We start from the raw sequence: 21,346 nt of genomic DNA, 5'->3' as shown, positions 1-21,346 counted from the left end.
GAATGGTTGATGAAACTATGTATTGCCGCAAGAGCATGAAAATATTATGTCATTAATTTTTTTCTTGTTGTTAAGAGGGAGAAAACAGGATATAAAATTGTATGTACAACGTAACTATTAAACTAGTTCAAAAATATTTTCAGTGTGGTTTTATTTATTTAGATGTAGAAATATGAGTAATTTGTCCAGATTTTTCTATTTTTCCTGTAATATGCTTATTTTGTTTATGATAACTTCAGAAATTAATATATAAATTAGATATTTACAGAATGTAAATTTTTTTAAATGTATTTTGAAATGAATTTGAAAATGGATAATCCTAAGGATTGACTTTTGTCTTCCTACCTTGCAAAAATACCCTTTTTTTGGTTTATTAAATCTATAAGAATGGTTGAAACCATTAGCTGTTTTCACAGGACTTTGCCTGTCTTCTCATCTTATGGACTAGGTCTGTGGGGACTTGAATTCTCCTTAGAAGCAGATTCAGTATTGTGTCTGGGAATTTGGACACAGTTTATATAAACTCTGGGCCTCACTTTACTCTTCCATAAAATGAGGAAGTTGGACTAAGTGGAACTAATCTTTGGGACTAATTTTTCTTCTGTTTCATCCAATCCAAAGAGTCTTAGAAAAAAGCCATCTAGTTCTTCAGGTCACTGAGTTTTCCCTCCATTTGTCTCTTCTGTAACTGGCTTGCTGTATACACTCTCAAAGGGGATCTTTCCAGAGTTATAGATCTCATGTCTTTATGTTCCGTCTTCATAAAATATCCCATTACTAGTCATGTCCTGACACGGATGGACCTAGCCTACAGACTTTGATTCTACAACCCAGTGAAAATTATCTGATTATTTGAGTCTTGTTTATTCTATTGCAAATTGCTTTTTCCTCTGTTGAAAATTGTTTTTAATTACAAAAGGAATATGAGCCTATAGTTAAGAAAAAAAACTTTTTTGAATAATACTTGAATGTCAGAAACATTTCTTAGTGCTATAATTCATTCTTTAAAAATTGTTTTTTTTTTACATATCATTCTGTGGTAATACAGATCTTCATCCTTTTGAAAAGCTGCATCATATTTCATTATATAGATTTATTGTAATTCAGCAGTTCCTATTGATAGGCATTTAAGTTAATTCTAAATTCTAGTTTTTGCTATTGCAAATAATACATTGAACATTCTTATACATTTATCCCAGGGCTCTTTTATATGTCTATAGAGTAGATTCCTGGAATTGGAATTTCTGGGTCAAAGGTATAAGTATTTTTCATTATACTGCCAAATTGCCTTATAAGAAAGTTACCCCAATTTATATTCTTGCTAAGAATGAGAGGGAAGCCGTTCACACATCTTCCCTGTACTGTTACCCATCTTTAAAATTTTGGCTTTATCTGATAGGTTAAAATAATCAAGTCTCATTTAAAAATTTTTATCTCCCTAATCAGTAGGGAAGTTGACATGTTTTCACATGTTTTTTAACTGTCTGTAACTGAGTCACTGAGCGCACACACACACACACACACACACTTTTTTTTCTTTTATAACTTCCAAATTTTTTTCTTCAGTTGCCTTTTTTATTGATTTGTAGGAGGTCTTTGTATGCTAGGGCTATGATTTCTTTGTTTTAACATATGTTGTAGATATTTTCTGCCAGAATACTAGTTTTTATTTTTGTTTATGATTCCATAGCATGTTTTGTCATATGAAAGCTTTCAATTTGGATCAAATTGCCTTTTAATTAGTTTCAAAGTCTTAAATGAAAGTTACTGTAGTTGAACCAGTCTCCCAAACAACCCATCTGTTATATTAGTTAATGTTTCATTGATGCTTGTCTCTCTGCTGCTTTCCCACAGAAAGGGGAGTGTGTTTGCCCACAGTATCCCTCTGGATACTCTTTGTTTATATTGAAGCAGCAATTAGATTTAAAGATCTCAAAAATTTTCATGTAGACCTTTGTCGCCCATTTGCTGCTCACTGGTGAGTATTATGTATGTTCTTAATCTGTAATCCAGTTCAGTGTTTTCAATGTAGAATGGTAAATTTAATTGTAAATTTTTTCTTAGAGGTACTATATGAATTCAGAAGACAACATAACATGGTGTGGTAAAGAACATGAGCGCTCTAGTCAGGGAGATGAATGTTTGAATCCCAGCTGTGCCCCCTAACAGCTTTGTGCTTTGGACTTGTCACTCTCTCTAAGCCTTAGTTCTCTTACCTATGTATTGAGAAGCTGTCTCATGGGGTGTCATGGGAAAGATGAAATGAGGTGATATATGTAAAGTGTTTAATTAGGTCCATGTACATAGGTGTCTGACTTGTTATCTGTTTTTATTATAATCAGATAATGATTCCAAAAAGCCTTGATGAAATATAAGACTATTTCATGGAGCTTAAATGATTTTAAAATTTCCTTTGCATGTTTACAAAAGCAAGATAATGTTATTAATAATTATTAAGGACTATTATTTTTAACCTTAAACCATGAAACATTTTTTTTAAATAATCTTGATTTTTGTTTATATCTATTGTAGAAATCACCACTTAATGTATGTTTCTTTTAAATACACCAATTTTTGCTAATATTTATGGTGGAAACCAAAACAAATAGGAATCAACAACCAAAAAATAGTTACCAATATGTTTAAAATCTTTACAAACAAGTGAATTAAATAGACTTGGTCAATAAACTTGTCACTATAAATTTGTGGTGTGATCACATTTAGACTAATTATAATTGATAAATTATGTTTTAATGTTAATGAGACTTCGCTGGTGGCTGTAAAGAATCCTCTTGCAATGCAGGAGATGCAGGTTCGATCCCTGGGTTGGGAAGAGCCCCTGGAGAAGAAAATAACAACCCACTCCAGTATTCTTGCTTGGGAAATTCCATGGACAGAGGAGTCTGGCAGGCTATATAGTCTGTGGGGTCTCAAGAGAGTCAGACATGACTTAGCAACTAAATAACAGCATTAATGAAGCTTAAGAAAAGTTTTGACAGTGTTTTCAGAGGCTTTGAAACAATATTAGACTGATGGCTTGAATGAAAATATTTCAACTTTTTGTCCCAGAGATTAGAGTTGTAAGGACAGCTGGTTTAATTTGTTGGTGCAAACCAAACGTTGGCTCTGAAAATATCAGATACTTGGTTAAACGATTCTTAATTTATGTTTGATAGAGTGTTTATGAACTAATTTTCCAGGAATAGCTAGTAACAGACATTTCTCAGGCAGCAAGAAGATGAGTCACCTGAATTTGACCCTGCCTTCTAGTATTGAAAACCAAATGATGTGTTTGATTTTAATGCTTGCAATGTTTACTTATGATCACTCATAAAATCTCTACCTTTTTAGTTCTTAAAAACATACAGATCCCTAAGTCCTAACCATGCATGAGGCAGGTTCCATGTTAATCAAAGACTTTAGCCACTGTATCCAGCAGTCCCTTTGGTAACTTCTTGAGTGTATTTGAAGATTGCCAGGGCCTAATGGGCAGCTTCTTACGGTCCAACGGTCCTGCTGTTCCATAGGGGTTTGTTCTGCGTGCTAGCTGCCTGATTTCCACAACAGACATGTTTACATGTGTTTACTGAATGCTCAGCTATTATCATCATCTATAATGATGAATCAGTCATAGGGTCCTCATGTGCTGGATGCACGTGTTGCTTGTTTCCTTAACTTACATTTACTGGCAGAATTGTCTTCTTTCTAGTATTGGATACCCTGTGGTGACTTTGGGCTTTGGCTTCAAAAGTTATGTAAGCTACAAAATGCGGTTGAGGAAGCAAAAAGAAGTGCAAAAAGAGAACGAATTTTACATGCAGCTTCTTCAACAAGCCCTCCCTCCAGAGCAACAGATGCTACAGAAGCAAGAAAAAGAGGCCGAGGAAGGTAGGTCTTTACTCTAAAGCTGTTGGCTCAATAGGTTAGTTATTAGTTTGTTTGTCAGTAGTATTTTTTCAGAAAAGTTGCTAGGGCTTTGGGAAGTTACCATGGCTTTTTGTGTTTTCTGGTGTTCCTCTTTAGGACTGTTGCTTTACTTTGTCATGAAATATAGAATATGTATGATGTTTTCTGCCTAGTGTCTTAAGACCATGTGCTTTTAAATATGTTTATTTTTAAAATTTATTTCATTTCCTTTTACAGTTTATTTTCTATTTTAATATTTATTTGTTATGAAGATTTTAAAATATTTATTCTCAGTGACAATAGTATATGTAACTATGTGCATTTGTAATTGTAGCAAGCCAAGTATAAGCCAGATAGAGATGTAAACACAGAATTGTTTTACAAATCAGAATTCTGAATAGAGCAAACATGGCTAGGTCTTATTTTAAATGGTTTGTATAATGCAACATGGATCTTAGAATGACCTTTTTCTAATACAGCCTCTTTCATGAATATGTAACCAATTCAATAAGTGAACAGACAGCAATACCAGTTTTCTTTGGTTTTTGTTTTTAGTTGATCCATGACAAAATCTTGTTCTCTGGTGTGGTGCAAAATTATCTCTTCAAGTGCACTTTGTCGAGTTTGAATATGTAGACCTATACAGAAAATTCATTGTAAAGTGGCCTAGTAAATGATAACAGACTTCTTATTACTTTAACAATAGAGGCAAGACAAAGGATAGGTGCCCTGTATGCTAACATCACACCTGTTTGTTTCATTTAATCTATCTTTTCAGTAAAGTTATTAAATTTGTTTAATGCAAGCATCTTTTTAAATGTGACCTTTAAGATTATGATCTGCCTATGTCCTGTCACCCCAGTGATAGACAAGTTTGATTTGACTGATAAATGAGGTATGACTTAGTTGTAAAATCCTCATATTCTTTTCAAGGTCAGAACTTTAATGACGTGGTGTTTTGAAACGATGGTGATTTTCTAAATGTGCAGCTTATCAAATTTATTTGGCTTTGCTTCTTGAAGTTAGCACAATGTGGTGTGGTTCTTGCTTCTGAATCAGTTGGCAGCTCAATGCAGTGCGCTTCTAAGTGTAGATGACACCGTTTGCTGAATTAATCCATTTTGGTTTTTTACAACTAAATATTCCAGTGTGGGTTTTTTTTTTTGTTTGTTGGTTTGTTTTTGGTATTGTAGCAGCCAAAGGATTACCTGATATGGATTCCTCAATCCTCATACACCACAACGGAGGTATCCCAGCCAACAAAAAACTCTCTACAACTTTGCCAGAGATAGAATACCGAGAAAAAGGGAAAGAAAAAGACAAAGATGCCAAAAAACACAACCTTGGAATAAATAACAACAATATTCTACAACCTGTAGACTCTAAAATACAAGAAATTGAGTATATGGAAAACCATATCAACAGTAAAAGATTAAATAATGATCTTGTGGGAAGTACAGAAAATCTCTTGAAAGAGGACTCCTGCACTGCTTCCTCAAAAAACTACAAAAATGCCAGTGGCGTTGTGAACTCCTCACCTCGAAGTCACAGCGCCACAAATGGGAGCATCCCTTCCTCATCTAGTAAAAACGAGAAGAAGCAGAAATGCACTAGCAAGAGCCCAAGTGCACACAAGGACTTAATGGAAAACTGTATTCCTAATAACCAGCTAAGCAAACCAGACGCACTGGTAAGGTAAGTGTGTGTGCTGTGTCCTTGCCTACACTTCCCACAAACTTGACATGGGTCTTGAGAAGCATATTTCTGAGTAGGCCTGTAGGCATTGTTTGTGATCAGATTCTGTGACAGTTAGCTCTGGTGTTGGACATTTAGTGTTTCTTTCGCACAGGTCTGTGGGTCACCCGCACCATCCAGAAGCACTGACTTTCCAGTGTGCTCAGTGTGAGGTGATAGTGGTTACTTCCCATATTTGACAAATTTACACATAACTTGATTCTTCTCGTGGTTTCAAGAGGCGTATCTTTAGTCTTTTTTCAATTTGCATATCCAAAGATCATGTGGCATAGACACGAAAAGAAGAGTTTGTGGCCTGTTCATGCAAATCTTTGTCAGGTACAAAAAATAATCTTTCTAAAAATTCCATAGGTCAATGCAGTTAATCCTTGAATAACATGTGTTTGAACTGCGTGTGGGACCACTTATACGTGTTTTTCATTAGTAAATGCGGCAGTACTACATAGCCCCTAGTTGGTTGAGTTTGTGGATGTGGAGGAACCATGGATATGGAGGGCCACCTATAAATTACACTGGGCTTAATCTGCATATTGTTCAAGGGTCAACTGTTCAGTGTTAGTTTCAGATTTTAATTAGAAATGTTCCTTTTCCCATGTTTAAGTTAAAGATGAACATTGTTGTATTACCTTGATTGGCTCAGACTTAATTTTGCTGTGTTTTATATATTTTATAAAATACATATACATTCCTTTTACTTCATCAGTCAGTCAGTTCAGTTGCTCAGTTGTGTCCGACTCTTTGCGACCCCATGAACTGCGGCAAGCCAGGCTTCCCTGTCCATCACCAACTCCCAGAGCTTGCTCAAACTCATGTCCATCGAGTTGGTGATGCCATCCAACCACCTCATCCTCTGCCATCTCCTTCTCCTCCTGCCCTCAATCTTTCCCAGCATCAGGGTCTTTTCTAATAAGTCAGTTTTTTGCATCAGGTGGCCAGAGTATTGAAGCTTCAGCATCAGTCCTTCCAATGAATATTCAGGACTGATTCCTTTAGTATTGACTGGTTTGATCCCCTTGCAGTCCAAGGGACTCTGAAGAGTCTTGTACTTCATATCTTTCAATTTGGAAACTGAGATCTGAACTGGAGCTTTTTTATTTTTTTTCTCTATTATTTTTTAAAATTGGAGTGTAATTGATTTATAGTGTTGTGTTAGGTTCTGGTGTACAGCAAAGTGATTTAGTTATACATATATCTCTACATTCTTTTTCATATTCTTTTCCATTATGGTTTATTATAGGATATTGAATATAGTCCTCTGTGCTATACAGTAAAACTTTGTTGTTTATCTATTTTATATGTAGTAGTTGGTGTCTGCTAATCCCAAACTCCTAATTTATCCCCCTACCCCCTTTCCTCTTTGATCACTGTAAGTTTGTTTTCTGTGTCTATGTGTCTTTTTCTTTTTTGCAAATAAATTCATTTTGCCATATTTTAGATTCCACATATAAATGAAATCATACGGTATTTGTCTTTCTCTGACTTCCTTCACTTAGTATAATAATCTCTATATCCATCCATATTATTGTAAATGGCATTATTTCATGGACCTTTCGAAAATACATAGCTCAAGAGGGCCGCTGTGACTCCCTCTCTCCACTAAGTTATCTCATGATCCTGTTTGGCTTGTTTCAGAGCAGACAATTCATGAGGGAAAGTTTCTAGTATTATAAATTATATGAATTAGATTAATAATTTGTTTTAGTTCTCTGATTGACAGCTAGATAAAGGGAAGTACAGGTGGATTCTACTCCTTAAGGCTCTAGAGGTTTCATAACCCTTGGCCACTATTGGAAACATACCATGCTGCTGCTGTTACCAGGCTGACATTCACATGTGTTTTTTTTGACATTCTGCCCCATCGTGCCCTGCGGAGAAAACACTCAGCAGACAGCTGTCTTTCATTTGCTCAGGGGAAAAAGACCAATTAGTTGACCTTCTATATCAAAGTGAATATCTCACAAATGTATTATATGCTATAAATGAAACATCTGCCACCAGCTTTTTAACATCCTCTCTCCTGCACAATTTTAATAATAGCAGTCAAGTCAAAACAATTTTCCTCTGTTGGGTGTTACAGAGAGAGCAATCAAGGCTCAGTTCTGTGATACCATCTCACTTGGGCCCCACTTGTCATGTCGGTTATCTCTACTACCTCATCTGCCTTTAATAAAGAATTTCAAGGACTCAGATGGCCTGTTTTCTAGTCGTGAGTCCAGTGCTCCTGAGCCCGCGCCTGGGGGATATACCTCTTCCTGTGGTCACTGATGTGTATTCTGATGTGCCTTGATCTGAAGGGCTCTAGAGTATAACTTTGTTTTAGGGAATCAGTTCAGTTCAGTCGCTCAGTTGTGTCCGACTCTTTGCGACCCCATGAATCACAGCACACCAGGCCTCCCTGTCCATCACCAACTCTCGGAGCTCACTCAAACTCATTTCCATCAAGTCGGTGATGCCTTCCAGCCATCTTCTCCTCTCTCGTCCCCTTCTCCTCCTGCCCCTAATCCCTCCGAGCATACCTGCTGTCAAATACATAAATATAAAATATTAAATAGTTTCATAAGCTTCCATGGGATTATTTTCAACTTTTCATGTAATAGTATAAAAAATAGATGATGTAAATATCCAACAATAGGGGAGAAACTTAAATATTTATAGTCCATCTATTTGATGAATTTTTAATACATTAAAAATCATATTTTGAGACAGCTAATAATATAGGGTAGTGCTTATAATATAATATTTCATGAAGAAAGTAGAGAGGAATCTTACTGAAAGCATTTTGTTTTTCTGATCTACACAGAGAAAGGATTTGACGGGAAAGGAGCCAAAACGATAATAGTAGTTATTTCTCCTTGATAGTATTGGGTCTTTTAGTTTTTATTTCATCTTTCATGCATTTTCAAATTTTTCTGTGATAACAGTGAAGGTTTATGAAAGGAAAATATATCTTCCTTGACTTCATATATGTTTTGATGAATATTAAGACTCTAACAGATCCAAACCTGACATATTTGAGGTGTTAGCCAGAGAGTGGATTTGTTATCTTCAGATGGAAAAGGCTGGGCTTGAAGTCTCTTCAACAGTTTGTACATGAGTTCTTCGCTCTTGCAGGTATATCCAGGGCTGTGTACAGGTCCAGGCTGGCTAGAGGGATAAGACTGATTGTCCCTTTAATAAATTTTTAAAAAACCACTTGAAAACCAGTATTGTATTATTAGTAAATGCAACACATTCCACATAGCTGTGTGTGTCTCAATATCATGGTTGAAAACTGCTATATTTGAAGAACCAATTCATTGACTTTGCGGGGGGGAATTCATTAATATACCACTTTCAAAGAGAAGTCTTGAAGATTGGTATGGCTGTCAAAGTAAGATCTGATGGTCGTTCCCTGTGAAGGAGCAAGCAGTCCTTCGGGTCTTTTCATTGTCTCTCCAAACTCCAAGGATGTTCTCTAGTGTGCGTATACCACAGACTGACAAATGACTGCACACAGGCCAAAGGTGGCCCACTGCCTGTTTTTGTAAAGTAAGTTTTATTGAAACGTAGCCACATTCATCCATTTATGTAGTGTCTGTGGCTAGTTTATGGTGGCAGAGTTGAGTAGTTGTGACAGAAACTCTTTTGCCTACAAAGCCAAAGATGTTCCTGCTGCTGCTGCTGCTAAGTCGCTTTAGTCATGTCTGACTTCTGTGCGACCCCATAGACGGCAGCCCACCAGGCTCCACCATCTCTGGGATTCTCCAGGCAAGAACACTGGAGTGGGTTGCCATTTCCTTCTCCACTGCATGCAAGTGAAAAGTGAAAGTGAAGTCGCTCAGTCGTGTCCAACTCTTAGCGACCCCATGGACTGCAGCCCACCAGGTTCCTCCGTCCATGGGATTTCCTAGCCAGCAACTAAAAAGGATGCTGGTAGATTGCTAAGGTTGGGGAAGGTGAGGGACTTGGCAGTAAGCATTGCTTGTAGGCCACTTTCCAGGAAAAGTTTGGAAACTTGCTAAAACATCTTTTGGTTTGAGAAATAAGTATCTTACAAAATGACCCAATTTCTGCCAGCTTGATGTCTGAATTCTCTACCCAAGTTATTTAGAAACAGACTTATAATGTTGGTAGCCAAAAATATTTTTAATTTTGACATGGAAAAAATTCTATATATAAACAAAAAAGCAATGAGGAAGATCAGTTATTTTAACTAAGTGCTGGGTTAAAAAGGAATCATGTAAATTAGACTGAGGTTTGCTCAATTTTTTCTCCAGTGGTCAGTTTTTAAATATTTTAAGTGTGCAAAAAATTATAGAAAATTTAGGTGGAAAAAAGGAGATATGTGACAGAATCACTTAAATTTTTCTTGTATTTTCATCAACTGAATTTATATAGATGTGGCCATAGGGTTTGTATAGTTTTTTTCATCCTGATTTTTCACCTAAATTATACTGAAATCATTTTCCCAACTTAGCCTAACCTGGTTTCCACTTGATACGGCATATTCCATGGCAGTTCTGTGTGGTCCTTCGGTGACGTGTCTGAGGTCTGTAGGTCAGGGTGTAGCGCCTGAGCCGCTCTCCTGTGGCTCCAGGGCCCGCAAGCAAGAGAGCCAGCACTTTTGTTTGTGCTTGGCACAGTGCTTCCTCTCAAACACAGCCCAAGACTGTGGGGTTTCTTGTCTGGAATTTGTTACTTGTTTCCGTTTCTTGGTTAAGGGAGAGATTTTAAAACTGGGTACAAAATGTAAAGTGATCCATATTCTGTAGAAATGGTGAAGTAGAAGTCTCTTCTTTGTTTTATTTCCATCCCACTTTTTCTTTCTTTGTTTTTGTGTTCAAGACAGATTAATCTTTCTTGTTTCTCATGCTTACTCTTAGTAAGATATCAACTCTTTAATGTAGTTGAATAATGTTTAGTGTGAAGAGTCATAAAGGAAAAATATCCACACTTTGCCTAGAAGAGATGTATTTAATGAAACTGAGTAGAATTTAGAATGTTGCAGAGATATTTAGACCAGCCTCCCCAGCCCTGTCATTTCATCAGGGAAGTAAACAAGCCCTGGAAGATTAAATGACTAGTCCTAGTAACCAGCTGGAGGGACAGTTACAAGGACCAGAACCAAAGTTTCTTGACTTCTGCCTTTGCTGTTTAATAACCTGCTTTATTGTTCTGTTTTTTTAAGTTTTTTGTTTTTTTTTTTTTTACAAATTCTTGTGTTTTTGTTTGTTTCAAATATATATACATCTAAAGTTGGCACAAGGATTGGCACTGGGGCTAAATTTTGTGCTCTTTTGGCTAAAATTTATAGAAGAAATGCTTAGAATTTTAGAATTTGTTTAATTTTCCTTTCTTCTAGAGAGATGCTGTTTTAAGAGTTTTAAAAATTCTTGCTCTTGCCAAAGACACAGGGGTGTATTTATTTCTGAACAGAAGGTGGCCATCCACTGGTACCCCCAAAAATTTATAGGATCTCTAAGAATGCAGCTCTCATTAGGACTCCATGGGAGTTAGTCTAGTTCAGGCACCCTAGAGCTCCCTAGCAGGGAATTTGCTCTTTAGGAATAAACCTGGGATAGGCCTACGCTGACAGAGCAGACCCGAGAGCCTCAAATTGGAGACCTTAAGATAGGGAATGTAAACATCAACCCTGGGGCAAGGCCACTGGTGACTGCTTGAAAAGTCTGAGGCATGGGCATGGCCATCGTGGTAAGTTCTGAGGGCAGAGGTGGGGGTAGCTTTTCTTTAGGGGAAAATGGAAATCTGGGGAATGCTGTAATTTATTGATTAGTTACTCTTTTTTTTTTTTCTTCTCTAAATTCATTTGGCTGTTTCAGGCACACCAAAATGTTATAACTTACTTTGTTCATACAGTTCTGCATAGTTGGAGACTTAAGAACCTTGGGGGAAAGGTAGAGAACGTTTATTAGGACTTTTCCAGTAATCACTAAGCAAGTGTGGTAGCCCTGCCTCAGCAAAGGTTGGCGGGGGCGGGGGAGGGTAGGGGTTCGAAGGGGTAGAGAAGCTCTCTAAGAAATTCTAACCTATTCACTGTTTAATTTACATTCATACCCAGGAACTAACTTATATTACCACTTCTGGGTCTTAGGGAAATATTTTGGGAGCATATAGATTGATGACAACATAGTTGATAAATAGGCTTTATAATGTTTTGGTCCATCAGTGAATATATTGATTAGTATTGTGTTTTAGTAGGCTGTGATATGAGTATTTGTGACTCATCTCTTTCTAATTTAAGCTGGTGGGTGAGCAGAATGTCACTGGCCTTCATTCCACTTTCTAGCCATTATAAATCTTATGTTTATGTTTTGTGATTTTGTGTTTTTCTTACGAGGGACAAAGATAGCAAAAGCTAATAAGAACAGCCAACTTTCTTCCTTGATGGGACTTGGCTGGTGGCACAGATGGCCCAGGTGGTTTGACTAAGCAGTTCTCAGTCTTTGTACTTCTGAACTTAATCTTGTCTGCACATACCAGTGTTTTAAATTGTTGTGTAACCGCTGCCTTATAGAAGACTCCTTAGTGTGGTCTTGCTGTTTGGGGACAAATAACAGACAATTTACACTACTTCCAATTTTTCATTTCCCCACATTTTAAGATGTGCGTGCGCACGCTCAGTTGTGTCCAACTTTGCAAGTCCATGGAATGCAGCCTGCCAAGCAAGAATACTGGAGCAGGTTGCCATTTCCTTCTCCAGGGGATCTTCTGTCCCAGGGATGGAATCCATATCTCCTGAGTCTCTTGCATTGGCAGGCGATTCTTTACCACTAGGCCACCTGGGAAGCCCCGTTTTAAGACATCTACAGACAATTTAAAGTTAGATATCCACTGAAAGGAAAGGGCCATATTTTTAGATACTGATTTTTAATTATCAGCGGATTCAGTATGATTTTGGTGTGAATAGCTGTAAAGAAAGAGCATAATAAAGAGAGAATCCAAGAAGCCTCTGTTTTGTCATCTTAGAGATTGTAGGCACAAAGCGAGGATAGAATCCAAAGCTGAGACCCAACTCTGGGGAGGAAACAAGACAGTGCAGTCAGTTCCAGAGGTAGAGCCTTTGTGCATTCACTGGGGTAAGTACCTGGGGAAGGTGGCCTTATATGGACTTTTCCAGCCTTATCTCAAGTCCCTAAAGAGTCCTACATGGGGGATCACAATAGTTAAAGTGGGGAATGTTACAGAGGATTCTCTTGAAAGGTGGAAAAGTGAAAGTCACTCAGTCGTGTCCTACTCTTTGCGACTCCATGGACTATACAGTCCATGGAATTCATCAGGCCCAGAATACTGGAGTGGGTAGCCTTTCCCTCTTCCAGGGGATCTTCCCAACCCAGGGATCAAACCAGGTCTCCTGCATTGCAGGCGGATTCTTTACCAGCTGAGCCACAAGGGAAGCCCTGAAAGGTGGAAACGTATCTTAAAAAGAATGTAATGGAAAGACCTCAAGATGGATTGTTAAAGGGGAGGAAGTAGAAAAACTGATCAGATAGTATGACCCCATTACAAAATATGGGTAAGTATTGTTCTTTTCATACGCAGAAGATTATTTGAAATAGTTTATACCAAATGGTCAATTATAGTTGAGTATAGTAGATGTTTACTTTCTACATTGTCTGTTTCTACATACTTTGAATTTTTACACAGGCTTATTATGCACATAATAGAATGTAAGCTCAATGAGATTAAAAGATGCTTACTCCTTGGAAGGAAAGTTATGACCAACCTAGACAGCATATTCGGAGAAGGCGATGGCAGCCCACTCCAGTACTCTTGCCTGGAAAATCCCATGGATGGAGGAGCTTGGTAGGCTGCAGTCCATGGGGTCGCGAAGAGTCGGACACAATGGAGCGACTTCACTTTTCACTTCATGCATTGGAGAAGGAAATGGCAACCCACTCCAATGTTCTTGTCTGGAGAATCCCAGGGGCGGCGGAGCCTGATGGGCTGCCGTCTGTGGGGTCGCACAGAGTCAGACACGACTGAAGTGATTTAGCAGCAGCAGCAGACAGCATATTAAAAAGCAGAGACATTACTTTGTCAACAAAGGTCTGTCTAGTCAAGGCTGTGGTTTTTCCAGTAGTCATGTATGGATGTGAGAGTTGGACTATAAAGAAAGCTGAGCGCTGAGGAATTGATCCTTTTGAACTGTGATGTTGGAGAAGACTCTTGAGAGTTCCTTGGACTGCAAGGAGATCCAGCCAGTCCATCCTAAAGGATATCAGTCCTGGGTGTTCATTGGAAGGACTGATGTTGAAGCTGAAGCTCCAATACTTTGGCCACCTGATGCGAAGAGCTGACTCATTTGCAAAGACACTGATGCTGGGAAGGATTGAGGGCAGGAGGAGAAGGGGACGACAGAGGGTGAGATGGTTGGATGGCATCACTGACTCAACGGACATGAATTTGGGTGAACTCCAGGAGTTGGTGATGGACAGGGAGGCCTGGTGTGCTGCAGTTCATGGAGTCGCAGAGAGTCAGACACAACTGAGCAACTGAACTGAACTGAAGCTCAATGAGGCCAGGGACCACCTTTGCTCTTGTCTTCCCCTTTTTTCCTTTGCCACAATATATGGTGATTGGCACCGTAGATGCTCAATAAATACTTACTGAACAAATGTTACCTTTGTCCAGGAAAAATAATAGGTAGGCGGCCGAGAGAAGAAAGACGGGCCTCAGTAATTGCAGTGTGGTGCCGCTGCCGTGTAATTCAAAGGCTTTTGAAGTTGGGAAACCTCAGTGTTACATTAGACCAAGCCAAGGACCTTCTATCCAACTGTTAGTTGTTCTTGAGTAAGTTGTTACTGACTTTATTTCTAAAAAATAAAAAGAGTTTCCACTCTTAAGCCCCCTTCCTTGCTGTGCAAGAGATTCAGGAACTTCTGGAAGTTACAAGGGCAAGGGAAGAAAACTCCAAGGGACAGCTGTTGAAAAAGCCATTTTTTCTGGCAGTGGGATGGTTATGCTGCAGGGCCAGGGAATCTAGGCACAAACCACATGTCAGCCAAGAACGCAGAGAAAATCTGTTTGCCTTGCCTTATTCCTCTTTCCTGGTGGCTCTTGCCTTCTCTCTTCCTGCTTAGTCCTAGCCGTTCTCTTTGTCTTTGTGGTAGCTAGAGAGAGAGAACTCAGATCCCACGTTTCAGTTCCAGAACTTTCCCTCCAAGGAAATCCCCTTGGTTAGAAAATGTGTTGACTGCCCTGTATATCATCTCAGGTGCCAGAGAGAAAGTGGTACATTGGCTTGTTTTCTTCTGAATACATTTCATTTGAATACATTTTGCTCTGTGTCAGGAATAGTTTGTGAAAGAAAATCTGATCTTGGGAGACAGTGACTGGGGCTTTGGACTTTACCCTGGCTACTTGCCGTCCGTGTGCTCCCTGTCGCCTGCACTGACAACCCGTGCTGCACGTGACGTGCCTGACACTATCCCCGTGAGTGGTGGCTGCCAAAGCAGGCCTTTCCATTTCTGCAGGTGCATTTGCTCATTTATTTGTAGCAGTATCATATCCAGCCTCGAGGTAAAATTAGTAAAATACGTGACATTTCAGAAAGAAGATTTTATCTAGACACTTAGAGGTTCTAGTTAGATTAGATTAAATATCTTGTATGTAGCTATTTAGTAGCTATTATTAAATTATTTGGAAATGATAAAGTGGAAAAAATAAGTAATGGAGTGTATTTCTATTAATATTTAGTAAGTTTAGTGTCTCTGTGGAAACACGTTTCTGATTTATATTAGTCTAGCATTGTTTCTGAGCCAACGTGTTGTCAGACCTGATTGTTTTCATTTTCTGCCTTGCTCATAGTATTTAAGGCACCTGTAGGTTTTACTTGGTTAGCTTTGTTTATTATGTTAATTCATAATATAGTTTGAATTTGTTTTAATCATTGCAGTGATTTAAAACTATAATATTCTGGGATATAAATGTAGTCATAGAAGCGTGATAATTTTAGACTTAAGCAGGCCTATTTTACAGCTTGAAAACCACTCACCACTTTAGAAGCTAGGCATTAATGAATTTAAGCCAGTGGTTTACTTAGTGTCTCCATATCCAGGTGATCAAAGGAAATAATTATCTGTGTTGCATAGATAAATTATGAAATAACATGTAAATTATTTGATGGGGTGAGTCCACATTAGAAACACTTTTATGTTGAATACTGAGATTTTATTCCAACAATAGGAATTTCTGATTAGACAATTAGAAAGTTTGCTCCCTAGAATTCAGAAGGAACTGCTATAAAATTTTGTGTTAAATTCTGAGTCAGTATGCTCCATTGGCACATAATGAATTAAGATTACCAGCTAAGGATTAGGGGTGGATTCCCTGAAGGGGAGGAACTCCAACGAAAAGGAACTGTGGTCTTGAAATGTTACTCACATTCTCATTTAGAAACTAGCTATTTGAATACTTTGACAGCCAGTGTGAGTATACTTCAGTCTGTGCAAATCTCTCGGGGATCTCTGAAACCTTTTTGCTAGCTAGCTGGGCCTCTCAGAATTAAAACAAGTTTTAGTTTCTTATTTGTGAGAAGAATGACAGCTCCCTACTCTCAGGTCTCTTTCTCCTTTCTTGGTAGAGTGTTGAAACAGATTTGAAATAGAAATACAGTGCAGCAAACTGAGAAGGGCCCTTGTCCTTCCTCTCCCCTGACTCGAGAGATGGTAGAGCAGACTCAGACACATATAGGAATGAGGCAGGGCATAGGCATGAGCTGGGGGCCAGGGTTGGCATCATTCATAATCAGTACTATACCTGGCACCCAGGAGTTTGAAAGCACGTGCCCTTCCAGACAGGACAGCCAGTTGTTGCTCTGCAGGATTGTAGGCTCAATGTTGCTAAATCTTCTGATATTTAGAAGAGATGCCAAAAACAGATATCTTTATGTGAAATGTCACAGTTAAATATTTTTTTTACTTCATGTAGAAGAAGGTCAAACAAAACATGTTTATGGGCCAGATTGGTTCACAGGTTTATAACCTGTGCACCTGACCCTTCCTGTGATTCTTGTATTTTGTTCATCCCCTCCTGACCGCATCAATCAAGACTGGACTTCTGTAGAAAGGACTTTTAATTAGGGACTGTCTGGCAATCTGGGGCTTTTTGTCTTCTCCTATCCTTGAGTTCCCTGTGCTCCTGGAAAACATGCACCTGCTGACAGCACCCCTCCAGAGTCAAAAGACTGCTCCCTTTTTTGTTGCAGTCCTCAACACCTGACCATGAGGCTTTCTGACCACTAAGCAGGAAAGGGAGCAATCTTGCGATAAGAAGTGTAGTTTGAGTCTCTCTGCAAGTCGCTCAGTCATATCTGACTCTTTGCGACCCCATGGACTATACAGTCCATGGAATTCTCTAGGCCAGAATACTGGAATGGGTAGCCTTGCCCTTCTCCAACCCAGGGATTGAACCCAGGTCTCCCACATTGCAGGCGGATTCTTTACCAGCTGAGCCATAAAGGAGGCCCAAGAATACTGGAGTGGGTAGCCTATCCCTTCTCCAGGGGATCTTCCTGACCCAGGAATCAAACCAGGGTCTCCTGCATTGCACACAGATTCTTTACCAACTGAGCTATCAGAGGTGTTCCTCAAATGATACAATATAGAGGCCTCCTATGCTTAAGGATGGTGACTTCTTCCACATCAGGGTGTTTTTCTGCCATATTCTTGGAGCAGACATCAAAACAGGGGACATGAGACTGGTTATTCACAGATTTCACAGACCAGCTGGATTTGAATCTCGACTTAGACTGTTGCTTTGATAGGGACTAATGGATGGGAAGTAATAGTTGATGTAGATTTAGGAACTGAGGCGTCTTCTACTTCAGAAAGTTAAGTTCCCCTTTTTTGGAGTGACCTAAAAAGTTTAAGAAGTAAAACAGTTGGGTTTTTCCTAAGGCTTTCACATTATTCTGAAACTGGCCTGTGATGTGGGCAAATCTGAGAGGAACAGTGAATGTTGAAAAACCATGCAGAGCAAATAAACAGCCTCCTCTTAAAAAAAAAAAAAACAACCCAAAACTTTTCTCCCAATCAGAAAATAATAATTAAAATATTAAAAATAAGTTACAAATGTTGATGACTTCCAACTTTGAAAGTAGAGATGGCCACTGTCTTACATACACATCCTCTCAGTCTTTTTTCTTTTGCACACATACTTCTTCTTTTCACAAAACGAAGCTCATATACTGTGTATACTGTTTTATAATTATGTTTTCCCACTGATTCTGTCATGAGTATTCTCCCATGTCATTGAATATTCTTCTTCAGTGGTTTTTTAATAGTTGCGTGTCAGTCAGACACATGAATGTACAATTTATTTAGCCAATTTTCTGTTGAATATTTAGCCAATTTATTTAGTCCATTTTCTGTTGAATACTGATTTTTTTTCTTAGTATAAATACTATTGCAACAAACACACTCTTACACAAATCTTTGTGTGTATCTCCAGCCTGGGAATGGGATGCTGTATCAGCAGATATGAACATTTTGAAGACTTTTGATACAAACTGTCATATCTGACCATATCCTTTAAGGACCTTATTAAAAATACTAGTTCATGGCACCCCTCGTTTTATGCTTGAGGGGCTTCAAGAATTCACTTTCCCATTTCCCTGAGTGGCCAGTGAAATCCTTTAGATTTCCTTTCCTGTCTCTTTTTGTTCTTTAATGAAAAGGACAGCTTAGGGAGCAGAGACCTAAGGTATTCTAATACGGTTTCACCTAGCAGTCAGGTCATCAGGTTATTACTTATTTTTGATACTTGTGCCTGGTAAGCAATTGTAGTAATCACAGTGAAACCTGAGGCAGCTTCATTTCCTTATTTCCAAAGTTGTGGTTAATTGGATATACTGAAACAGCTTCACTTGTTCAGTGTAGGCCTCATTTAAGTTGAGAGACATTCGTGTCTTTATGTGAATGACCCATGCTGCCTATCCTATCAGGGTGAATGACCTGGAAAGGGGGGAAAGGAAGGAGTTGGTGGAGAGGGCAAACAGTATTTCTTCTGGGGACAGAGCTTTGATTTATGAGCTCAGTTTCCTGCAGAGACAGCTGTGTGGTCCCTAAACAAGTCTTGTCTTGTATGATGAATGTATGCTGGGGATCTCCTAATGGAATTAGGTACTTCCCGAGATGAACCAGTTGCTCTTCACTCGTTCTTTTCATGGGCACCTGCCTTCCTGATAAGCAAACGCCCCTTTACCCCTGTCTTCATCAGCCACTGTTTAAACTAAAAATCTGGCATCCTGCTCCAGATAGGTTGTTTCCAGAGCCTCTATAACATGACACTGACCCTGTTCTGTTCTAAGCACTGAGGAGATGCACACAGAGTGAGGGTTAGAGGCATGGTCTTGGAAAGACTGAAAGAAACTTTAGAAACACACTTCCAGCTTCTAATTGTAGAGTGCTGTCAGTCCCTGGCTTCAGAGAATTCATACGCTTTTTAGAAATAAGATAATATGCACAGGAAACGATTAAAAACCCAAACAAGTTTAAACAGAGCACAGGGCAGTGGTTTAGGGCCAAGTAAGAGACAGCAACAGTAAGAGTTTTCAGATTTCAGAAGGATAGAGAACATTGGGCCCTTAGAAGTCAGCACCTCATCCTGGAGAGTTTTGTGGGTTTTTTTTTTTAATTTTTTAAAATTTATTTAATTTTTTATTGAAGGATAACTGCTTTTTAGAGTTTTGTCATTTTCTGTCAAACCTCAACATGAGTCAGCCATAGGTATACATATATCCCCTCCCTTTTGAACCTCCCCGCCCCGCATCTCACTCCCCATCCCACCCCTGTAGGTTGATACAGAGCCCCTGTTTGAGTTTCTTGAGCCATAGAGCAAGTTCCTGTTGGCTGTCTGTTTTACATATGGTAATGTAAGTTTCCATGTTACTCTTTCCATGCATCTCACCCTCACTTCCCCTCTCCCCATGTCCATAAGTCTATTCTCTGTCTGTTTCTCCATTAGATCAGATCAGATCAGATCAGTTGCTCAGTCATGTCTGACTCTTTGCGACCCCATGAATCGCAGCACGCCAGGCCTCCCTGTCCATCACCAACTCCCGGAGTTCACTGAGACTCCATTGCTGCCCTGTAAATAAATTCTTCAGAACCATTCTTCTCGATTCCATATATATGTGTTAGAATACGATAATTATCTTTCTCTTTCTGACTTACTTCACTCTGTATAATAGGTTCTAAGTTCATCCACCTCATTACAACTGACTCAAATGTGTTCCTTTTTATGGCTGAGTAATATTCTATTGTGTATATGTACCACAGCTTCTTTATCCATTCATCTTTCAATGGACATCTAAGTTGCTTCCACATTCTAGCTATTGTAAATAGTGCTGCAATGAACAATGGAATACATGTGTTTCTTTCAATTTTGGTTTCCTCAGGGTATATGCCTAGGAGTGGGATTGTTGGGTCATATGGTGGTTTTACTCCTAGTTTTTTAAGGAATCTCCATACAGTATTCCATAGTGGCTGTATCAATTTACATTCCCACAAACAGTGCAAAAGCATTCCCTTTTCTCCACACCCTTCTCTAGCATTTATTGTTTGTAGACTTTTTGATGATGGCCATTCTGACCAGCATGAGGTGATACCTCATTATAGTTTTGATTTGCATTTCTCTAATAATGAGTAATATTGAGCATCTTTTCATGTGTTTGTTAGCCATCTGTAGGTCTTCTTTGGAGAAATGTCTGTCTAGGTCTTTTCCCCACTTTTTGATTGGGGTGTTTGTTTTTATGGTATTCAGTTGTATGAACTGCTTGTATACTTTGAAAATTAATCCTTTGTCAGTTGTTTTATTTGCTATTATTTTCTCCCATTCTGAGGGCTGTGTTTTCACCTTGCTTACTTTTGTTTTTATTTCCATTACTCCTGGAGGTGGGTCATAGAGAATCTTGTTTTGATTTATGTCATTGAGTGTTCTGCCTGTTTTCCTCTAAGAGTTTTATAGTTTATTGTCTTATATTTAGGTCCTTAATCCATTTTGAGTTTATCTTTGTGTGTGGTGTTAGGAAGTGTTCTAATTTCATTCTTTTACATGTAGCTATCCAGTTTTCCCAGCACCATTTATTGAAGAGGCTGTCTTTGCCCCATTGTATGTATATTCTTGCCTCCTTTGTCAAAAATAAGGTACCCATAGGTGCATGGGTTTACTTCTGGGCTTTCTATCTTGTTCATTGATCTGTGTTTCTGTTTCGTGCCAGTACCATACTCTCTTTATGACTGTAGCTTTGTAGTGTAATCTGAAGTCAGGAAGGTTGATTCCTCCAGCTCCATTCTTTCTCAAGACTGCTTTGGCTATTTGGGGTCTTTTGTGTTTCCATATGAACTGTGAAATTTTTTGTTCTAGTTCTGTGAAAAATGCCATTGGTAATTTGTACAGATCACATTGACTCTATAGATTGCATTTTGTATTTTCACAATGTTGATTCTTCCTACTCAGGAACATGGAATCTCTCTCCATCTGTTTATGTCGTCTTTGATTTCTTTCATTAGTGTCTTATAATTTTCTGTGTACAGTTCTTTTGTCTCCTTCAGTTAAGTTCACTTCAGTTTCTCAGTCATGTCTGACTCTTTGTGACCCCATGGACTGCAGCACTCCAGGCCTCCCTGTCCATCACCAACTCCCGGAGTTTACCCAAACTCATGTCCGTTAAGTCGGTGATACC

The 21,346-nt window shown here is 38.7% G+C and overlaps 1 protein-coding gene across 1 annotated transcript in view; it reads left to right on the top strand.

The window, feature by feature from the left end:
* The window catches only part of MACO1 (macoilin 1), a 66,329-nt gene that overhangs the window by 18,427 nt on the left and 26,556 nt on the right, over positions 1 to 21,346 (top strand). The window contains exons 4-6 of the mRNA XM_006077997.4: positions 1,855 to 1,978; positions 3,710 to 3,888; positions 5,100 to 5,601. Of these exons, the coding sequence (XP_006078059.1) occupies positions 1,855 to 1,978; positions 3,710 to 3,888; positions 5,100 to 5,601 (805 nt within the window). The remainder of the gene's footprint in view (positions 1 to 1,854; positions 1,979 to 3,709; positions 3,889 to 5,099; positions 5,602 to 21,346) is intronic.

The sequence above is a fragment of the Bubalus bubalis genome, chromosome 2, assembly GCF_019923935.1.
Source record: "Bubalus bubalis isolate 160015118507 breed Murrah chromosome 2, NDDB_SH_1, whole genome shotgun sequence".
NCBI lineage: Eukaryota > Metazoa > Chordata > Mammalia > Artiodactyla > Bovidae > Bubalus > Bubalus bubalis.
This window is presented reverse-complemented; position numbering and strand designations above follow the sequence as displayed.